General features: G+C 39.2%; 1 protein-coding gene across 1 annotated transcript; it reads right to left on the reverse strand.

Annotated features, from left to right (window-relative positions):
• Window positions 1–7,882, reverse strand: LOC145477716 (uncharacterized). The gene is made up of 7 exons (XM_081455568.1): window positions 6,468–7,882; window positions 6,238–6,341; window positions 5,257–5,471; window positions 4,551–4,854; window positions 3,673–3,765; window positions 1,388–1,521; window positions 1–986 (listed from the first exon to the last, which is right to left on the reverse strand). The coding sequence occupies exons 1-7, from the start codon at window positions 6,901–6,903 to the stop codon at window positions 506–508; spliced, it is 1,767 nt and encodes a 588-aa protein (XP_081311694.1). The 5' UTR covers window positions 6,904–7,882; the 3' UTR covers window positions 1–505.
• Window positions 7,883–9,590: the final 1,708 nt, after the last annotated feature.

Here is a 9,590-nt window from a genome sequence, read left to right on the forward strand (position 1 = left end):
ATTTGTAGATATGCATAGAATTTTGAATTTCACTTCATGCAAAAATCGCCCTTGTTCCAATTAAGAATAATAATATCATTGTCATTTGCATTTGTACATGTGGAGTCAATTTAACTGGCTCAATAAAGCAATTACTGGCTCAAATGATTGAGGTGATGTCATTCCAAGTCACTAAAGCTACATATTAAATCAACCTCTCATTCACTTGCATTTGGGAAACTGGGACAACGAATTCATGGAACGACTGAGAAATTATCGGTACCCTGTCTCGGTAATGACGATAACATTTATCTTCAACTAAATTATTCTTATTCTGTTAGGCCCTCTTGTTTGAAAACATGCAACTTTCAGTCAAGCTCTCATGCGGGTCACAAGATTTTGAGGAAAAAAATTGGGATGTGAACTTTTGCGAATTGATTCTGGTCTTTGGGAAGTGAAACTGCTTTTGGGAAATCAGATGGTTTTTCACTGCTCGGAGCTTGACTGTAAGACTGCACGGAGAGAGTTAGTCTTTGACTGCCTTGTGGATGGTACGAGTGGAAGTCATGAGTTTGTAGACGCCGGCTCGCTTTTTGGTGGCTTGCAATTGTACAGGAACAAGGCTGTCGATGCCTTCTTTCCACTCTTCACCTGAGAGTTCAAGCTTATACAAGTTGGTGCCTATGTGTTTGTAATACAACAGCGTTGCCTCTCTTTCTCTTATGGACTGGACCTGGCCAATAAAAACCTTTGGATTCTGATAGGTGCTCTCCTCTGTGACAACAGCCACGAAATCGCCCCTGTTTACATCCACACAACCCTCTTCTGGTTGCTCAGCAGTCGCATCTTCCTCTTCGTCGAGACGGCCCTCTGCGTAATCTCTGGCCAAGTCAACTGCCAGCCGTTTCTTCTGATTTGCTGTGCGCCGATCATACGTAGTTTGTGCTTGTTTACGTGAATGCCTGAGCGCAGATGCCAAGGAAACCTTGAGAGAGTCGGTACAGTCCCTGTTAAAATCATAGAACAATGTCTGAGTTATGATTGACCAAAGACTTAAAAATGCCAGCCAGTGAGCGAAAAGAAAAAATGTACATTTCATAATAGGCCACTTTCAAAAATACCACAATACTTCTTGTTAAAAATATATATTTTATAATAGGCCACTTTCAAAAATACCATAATACTATTTGTTTGCCCTCTAAAATTTTGCATAAGAACTGTTTCCAGTTTCACCTGGGACTGAGAATGGTCCCAAGAGAAAATAGAAATAAATTATTTGAATCCTTTGATTTTAAGCTAAGAATGTTTCATGCGAGTCAAAGAAAGATTGACCTCTTGACTCAACTTCACTATTTTTAAGATTAAATGTGCACTCTGAATTACTAAGAATAACTATGCGTCCACTCACGATTTGTCGTATGCCCATGTGATGAACGAAGATCGAAGGATGTTTATAGAGGCCAGCTTTCCCGTAAGGCCATATAGCACACTCTTCAAGTGAGCGGAGAAGGAGGCAGCAGTGAAGTGACCACCATTCTTGTTCTGGAGACAAAAAGGGGCAGTGCATTTGCATTGGTTTTGTCTTGTTTTGTTTTTTTCCATTTTTATGACCTCTTCTTATAGAGATCCTTGCCAATACCACTTGTGTGTATATAATGTGTATATATATAGGTTATTAGAGTGGAGAAAGGAGTGAATACTCAAAAAAACAAGCAGAGTGAATCTGTTGAACAAGACACCCCAGAAAGGTTTTCTTTTTCCCCTGAAATCACCCTACAAGTGTCCAGGATAACAAAAAATAACCCCAACGGGGTTGATTTTGCATCACACAAGGGTTAATATTGCAAATCGTGCCACCCCAGAGAGATGTGGCTTTCGGTCTAAAACACCCCACTAGGGTTCGTAATAATAACCGTGAACCTTGACAGGAATGTAGTTTTCAAAACAAAATACCTCACCAAGCCTACAAATAATTTTTGTTTATAGGCAGGTCATTTGTCACGACAAAGACAAGTTTTGACCTGACAAAAAGCCAGTCTGGTCGGACAAAAAAAATTGTTTGTCATTATAAATTAAAAAGAGACATTTGAGACATTTTGGTATTTCAGTGTAGACTCTTCGCCAAAACATTGGTTGCAAATTCAAATAGCTTAAAAGTCAACTGAGTGTAAAATTGCTACTAGCACCAGCAAGGGGACCTTTACATTATGTCTGGTATTAATTTACCTGTTGAAAATTGACAAATTTACAAACGCTTATACCCCTAGTCACACAAGCGTTTCCAATGTAACAAGTTTCCCACAATGTCTAGGGACTGAACAGGAAAAGGGATGAAACAACCTCCCACACGGACACCTTGTCAGTATAAAACCTCACAATAACATTCAGAGACTTGAAAATTGGCCGAAACGAATTCTTCGACTTTTTCTGAAAGCAAGTTTCCTCTGAAAGCTTTCGGGGTCAATTGAATAAAAAATTGGCGTAATTATTTAAAATGTGGAATTGGAGGCGGTCGTGACTATAAAGCGTGACCAATTTGTACATTCACGCTTTTCACAAAAACATGTCTGTGGTACGGAAACTATATTTCAACCACACTGCCAGACGTAAAAAAAACTATAAAAGGTTAAAAATTAAACTGAGTTTTGATCATACGGACTAGAAAAACATTTGGCTACATTTTAGAGGTTTTAAAGTTTTTGAAAGCGATTGCATTCAGATAAACGAAACGTGAGTATTTGGGCTGTGTATTCAATTTCCATAATATCTTTAATCAGGTCAATGTATTACAACTGAAAATTAATTCCACAACACTTGGTGGCAACAAACAACGAGTAATTACATAAGACCTCAGTTCTAAGTAGTTTTTCAGACGAACATAATTCAGACTAAATGGGGCTTCACGATCTTTCACAACGCCACCGCAAAATGCGTAAATTAACACGCAGGAATAGTGGTACTGTTGTGATATGTTTACAATTCGACATAACATTTGAGACGGCGCACTGCGCGTGATAAAATTCTCAGAATTAGAATAAAACAAAACCGATAACAATGCTTTTTCCGTAGCATTGTGTGGCAGTATAACAAAATAAGTTGTCCCATATTCAGCCACAAACTTCCAGTTAAAATATTTTTCATTTTAGCGGAAATGCCCGGTCAGAGTGTCCAACCAGGCTAAGCTTTTACCTGTCAAAACCTCAAATTTACCAGACGATTGTCCAATGACCGACTGTTATTTGCAGGCTTGCCTCACTGAAATGTTGTTTGACTTGAAATCACCCCAAAAAGGTGTGAAATTAGGTGCAGAAAACCCACCCTGGATATGAAAATTTCCTAACTAGGGGTAAGATTTGAAATTTACACACCCTGCAAGGATGAATCTGCCAAAAAAAACACCCCACCGTAGAAATTGTCACTGAATTTTACATACTGAAAGAGCTTTTGGGGGTGAAAGCTGACTGTGACCAACCCTTGAAGGATGAAATTTCTAAGAAAAACCACTCTTGGTATCGAAATGGGGGTGAAACGAGAAGATTAAACAGCTTTATGCCTCAACGTTAGGGTTAGGGTTAGGGAGGATCCTTGGCTGGGATCAATTTCCTCACCCCAAAAGTCCAGAGGTTGAAATCTAACTTACACAAGATGTGAGGATATCATTTGGTAACTTGGTCAAAACAGGTTAAACCTTACCAGCAGTAGGTAGCTTTGGCTTGACTCTGTAACCAAATGCGGCCGATAATCCTTTATGTACGACAACAAAAGTCGACAGAGCTCGTCTTCGGGCTGAAAAAGATCAGTGGCATTGACCTCAATGTCTGGTCAATCATCAAACTAAATGATAAGTCAATACTTTTGGGTGCAGAACAGCCTTTGTACAAATTTCTAACAATTAAAGATTGGAATAAATGGCCAAACTAACCAGCTTGAAAATGGAATCAACATCAACAGATATAAACAAATGTTTATGGATGGAGTTTTACATCCATGTCAATCAGTAGAAATTTTAGGTAAATCATCTCAGATCACCATTAGTGTGCAGGATCACAAAACTGGCTACCCTTTTATGATGAGATCAATGTATTGTAAATAAATTATGCTTATGCCACAAATGCTTAAATGGGCAATGCCCAGAGTACTTTGGAGATAAATTAGTGCGTATCAGCAACATGTCGACCAGAATCTCACACTATGGTGATATAACTATACGCTGTTCTAGAAATAAACGTGACACAGAAGGTGGAAAAACTCTTCTTGTTACAGCTGCAAAACTTTGGAACTCTCTACCTATTACTATAAGATCTGGCACCAGTATTAATGCCTGCAAACAGAATTCTTGTAAGGAAGGTTATGCTGGCTTGGATAGCTTTCCCATTTCATAAATGTTTTATCCTTTTAATATTACATTTACTGTCTTTGCCCTTTTCAATATTATTTTGTAAATTAGCTCTATCTATTTAAGGGGAGGGCCAGAAGTTTACCAATCGTCAACTGTAATGTGTCACCCTCGGTAAACAAACTTATTTATTTATTTACTTAATTTACTGGAACCAGAGAGGAAATTGTCTAACCTGTAGAGACAGCTCATCTCGTCCAGAAAACTTTCTGGTCTTGTAATTGTTAAAGTGGAGGATAATAGCCCCACTATCCTTGACAAGCAGGTAATTCTTCCCAGCTGAGGTCTTTGGGTCGAAGTTCCTGGCCTCTTCCCCTGACAGCACTTCCAGGGTCCTGATTTCCAGCCCCCGTGACGGGGGAATGAACACATACAGGGATAGCATAATGAGATCGCAAAATTCCTTGGCTTTGAACTTCATTGGACCAGTCAATTCAAACTTTTCTCGCTGGGTGCTAACAGCAGAAACCACTTCCTCCCTTTTTTTAAAGACAAAACCAAAAACAAAAAAAGGAAAGAGGTTCACACAGGTTTGGCTGTCCAGGACAAAGGGAAAGGGAACAATTCAGGATAAAAGTACTGCAGCCAAGAGAGATCTATCTTGCTAACCGCAAACAAACAATGGTTAGTCAGTTTACTTTCAAGTGCCAATTCCTCCTGAAGCTCTAAGCTAGCCTCAAACTAGTATCCGTAATCATGTGATTGCTAACTAACACAATTGATTCTTAACAATCTGTAGTCTACATCTAGTTATGCGAGAGCTTCACTCTTTTTTAGCCAATCAGAACCAAGTCATTTTTCCAGGTATAATATTGCTGGTACTAATCGCAGTCTCTCCTGTCACAGAGTGAACAAAAAACAGTTTCCATGCCAAGACTTACCAAGGGATCCAGCGATTTTGGGCAGAAAGATCTTCCATTGTGGACGGCCTTTCCAAGTCACCTTCTTTCTGGAGAATTCGAGCTTGAACTCTCAGCTGACGGATAATGGGGACCCCTTTGAAATCAGGAGCATGCTCTCTGTGCACAAATTTGATTGGGTAGAGAAGTGAGCTGATGTGATTTGAAACCGTCGCAGAGCTGCAATTTCGTTCTTCCTGTGAGGAAACAGAACAGGTTAATTGAGGCTCGGAACAGCCAAAAATCAATAAGTAAATAAATAGATGTAAACGAAAGAAAAGGAAAAGAAAAGAATCAACATGTAGCAGAAATTCATCAGAGGCAAGAGTCTCTGGGTTAAAGTTTTCAAGCTCGAAAGGAAAAATTTCACCCACCAAGCAGTAAATCAGTGATATTAAAATTTTCCAATTTGTTGGGAATTTCTTTCTTTCAGAAAAAATATGGAATAATACTACTACTAATAATAACAACTATTATTGACTTCTTAACGTATAGAGTCAACTTATTAGCAGCTAGCTATTTATAATTTCTCTTTAATTCGATAAAGACAACGTCCAAAACAGATTTAAGGTTATTGTTAGCATAAAACAAGTTTCAACGGCAGATCGGTAAAAAGATATCGCATTGCTGATAACACATTGTGAGTAATCAACACAACTTAGTACACGTCGTAAGGTTAAAAGTCCACTAATTTATGGCGAGAAGTTACTTTAAAACAATACCTCAGATGCAAAAGATATAGGTCCCAATCATAGCGTAATTTATCTGTGATGTTAACGTGCATAGCGAAAATCCTCCAATATTCGTCATTTTCAGCAGTTTCTTTACACACAGGTATTACGGGCTCACATTTTTTTACGAAACTAACTGATGTGGTTTTCAGTCCCCGGCCGTGAGTTCCCTTGGGCGTTTCTACTAAGGTGTCAAAACTTAATACGAAAGCCTGTAAAGAATTTCTCTCACCTTCAAAAATTCAACGTAAGCTTCGATCAAGGGAACTCTCAAAAAGCAATGTGGTAGAAGCTCTTCATCACGGCCTAAAGTAGTTCTAACGTAACCCAGAAAGCCTGCGAAGAAGATAAAAAAGGAGAGGTTATATGTTAAATCGCGTCACCCAAATATCGGTTATCATCACTTAGGCGCAAACGTGGAAATTAAGGCCAAAAATTAAAAAAAGAAACAAAGATACTTACAAAGCATTCTCTCTTGAGCCTTCTCGTAAGTAGAAAGGGTCACCGGTGCTTTCTCTCTTTCAAAGTTGACTTTCTGGGTAAAGAATCTCTTTACGGAAGCCAAAAACTTTCTGACTGCCTCGGGTAGCTCACCGAATTTAACCGAATACGGGGTTTTGCGCTTGTTCCCTCTCTGCGCTGAATGCAGGGTAGATTCCGCATGAAATTCACCCGCAACGACGTCGTCTTCATTGTCGGCCTCTCTCTGCGCTGAATTCAGGGTAGGTAACGCGTGAATTTTACCCTCAGCGACGCCGTCTTCATTTTCGAAGAGTGGTTCTACCAACTTTTCCTGCTCGAGCGGGACGGGTGATAGCGGGCAATCATCCTCGATTTCAATTACATGTACTGCCGAGTTATCTGGAGCACTAGAGGAGCAAGGCATTTGTTCTTCCATTGCGAAAAAGGTGGTTACGACGAAGAAAATACCCGAGCGTGTGGTCTGTTGGCGTACTCAATGATGATGTGGAAAAAATGATTGAATGGTGCAAGAACGATGCTTTACGAACTACGAGAATTTTCACAGGTATAAAATAGGCTCTTTGTACGATCCGGTCACATGGTACAGAATTAATTCCGCTGGGACGCAAGTTACACAGTGGGATTTTCAAAACAAAGGAAAGTCGTCCTAGACTGGTGCGAGTTCCTTTGTTTTGGAAATCCCACTGTGTAACTTGCGTAATTAACTCCGTACCATGTGACCGGATCGTGCAAAGAGCCTCACTTCCTGTGATCTTTTTATTCATTATTGCATAACTTCATAACTTCACAGCTTGATGTAAGTTACTCTGCTCGATCTTGTACGAAGGTTATTTTTGCATGATTTTCTCGGATGTACTAGTTTATCAACTATTTAAATTGGAATTGAAATAAAGTTTGCACTCATGCGTGTACGCATTGTTTCCCAAATATAGAAATGAGACAAACAGCGGTGACAAACATCAGATATAAACACATCACTTGTTATCTTTTACTTGACGTTTCGTATGCTTCTGCATACATCTTCAGAAGCGGCGGTTAATGCAAAATTGCGGTTAAATATACAGGAACACTAACTTATTACCGCACCTTTCAATTACATGCGGACTCTTACATTCAAAGCTCAACCGAAAAATGCGTTTTTCGCTACCGCCAATCAAATGTTCGGCGGCGCCTCCCAGCTTCCGACCACTGCCGAGCACTGTTTCGTTGTCTGAACTGTGCTCAGCGATTTGATTACCGCGAGCTCGGCAGTAATCGGAAACTGGGAGGCGCCGTCGAACATTTCATTGACGGTAGCGAAAAACGCATTTGTCGATTGCGCTTTGAATTTAAGTGTCCGCATGTTACTGAAAGCTCCAGTAACTATTAACTATGAAGTTACAATAGAGGTGACAAAACACTAATAAAAACGGTTGTTTTAAAGCGAGCTAGGGGACGCACAAGCAGACATATTTCTGCCCAGGAACATAACCTCTTTACTGTGATTAACACTTGAGAGGGCATTGAGAAAATAAAGACTGGGACAAAAACAGTCTGAACAATCATGCGAGCGTTTACAAGTTGAATGGCTGTTATTGAAAGACACGAAAGTCAAATTCGAGGTTCGATAAAAGTTAAATTCGTAGAAGACACGAAAGTTAGATTCGAGAAAGGTTATGCAATTAACTGTACAATTGCTAAACTGACAGTTTATATCGGCGGGCTAAAATAGCCCGTCAAATTCTCCATTTTATCCCGGAAAACGCGCCACAGTGCCAGACACAATGATAGTGTTGAGATATAAAGCAAAAAAAAAATAAAATGCGCGCGGAAACGCGCTTTTGATGATATGGCATCAGTGCTGGCTGAAAAGGAACCCCAATTTAGTTTTCCAGCTTCAAGCTTGTGCGGTAGTATTAAACAAAACTTGAAAGGATTCGACAACAAGTTTATTTATACTCAGCTCACAAATAGAATTAAATGAACAGAAATAAGTTAATATAAAAAGAGTACATGGCCGCTTGAAATAACCTTAATGGATTCAAAAAAAAATAAATGACACGAATAACGTTGCTTAACTATAGTCGCTTAACTATAGGCTGAAGGGGTATCTTAACTCCCACGACACGGGATTTTGGTCAGGATTTGACTGAAAAAGTGGGTTATCGAAAGTGTTGCTATTTGGTCTTCTTAAACTACCTAATAACAAACTTAAAAAAGACAATCTCATTTCTTTTGTGATTTTTAATACAGTACTAGGAATATCCGATCTAACAATGTTGTCAAAACTCTTGGGAGTTCTTCTCTGCGTTATTCTTTTCCATAAAAGTTTCACCTTCCCTAGCTGGCTGCGTTATAAACCGTTTTCCTTTAAATATTCTGCAAAAATAAAAAAAATAATAAACACTCACCTTCACATACAAGCCACCAATAAACTATGACGTTACCAGGATGCCCTAGCAGAACTCGAGAATTTTTTTAGTTCAAGCAGTTTCCTAATTAAGCGGAGCGACCTTTGTCCAACATTAAAGGCTATTATGCCAATACGGAAATAAATGTTAGGATTCTCTCACCCTATACAGCTAGTCATCTTCAAGCACTTGACTCCAGCGACTTCAGAACCCGTACAGCAAAGGAAAATTCCTGGTCATTTAACCGGACGCTGGTTTATCTTGTCAAGGATCGAATCCTACTTCAACTAGCCAATCTAAGCGTCACGTGGTTTCTGCGAAAAAAAGAAAAAGAAAAAAGAAAGAACCAAAACATACTAAGGAAAAGAAAACAACACTCAAATGGTCAAAGTGGTCATTAACCGGACACTGGTTTATCTGGTCAAGGGGTAGTGCATTCGCATTGGTTTTGTCTTGTTTTGTTTTTTTTTTCCATTTTTATGACCTTTTCTTATAGAGATCCTTGGCAATGCCACTTGTGTGTATATAATGTGTATATATATATGTTATTAGAGTGGAAAAGGAGGGAATACTCAAAAAACAAGCAGGGTGATTTTTTAAGAAAAATCACCCTCAATGGGGTGAATCTGTTGAACAAGACACCCCAGAAAGGTGTTTTTTTTCCTTGAAATCACCCCACAAGTGTCCAGGATAACAAAAAATAACCCCAACA

This window comes from Orbicella franksi, unplaced genomic scaffold (genome assembly GCF_964199315.1).
Source record: "Orbicella franksi unplaced genomic scaffold, jaOrbFran1.1 SCAFFOLD_170, whole genome shotgun sequence".
NCBI classification, from domain to species: Eukaryota; Metazoa; Cnidaria; class Anthozoa; order Scleractinia; family Merulinidae; genus Orbicella; species Orbicella franksi.

Excerpts from the sequence above, each read along its gene's own strand:
- LOC145477716 (XM_081455568.1), bottom strand. The coding sequence starts at position 6,903 with ATGGAAGAACAAATGCCTTGCTCCTCTAGTGCTCCAGATAACTCGGCA. Across the intron at positions 6,342-6,467 it reads GGCTCAAGAGAGAATGCTTT|GCTTTCTGGGTTACGTTAGA; the intron begins GTAAGTATCTTT and ends TCTTCTTCGCAG. Across the intron at positions 1,522-3,672 it reads GCCAAAGCTACCTACTGCTG|AACAAGAATGGTGGTCACTT; the intron begins GTAAGGTTTAAC and ends TTTTGTCTCCAG.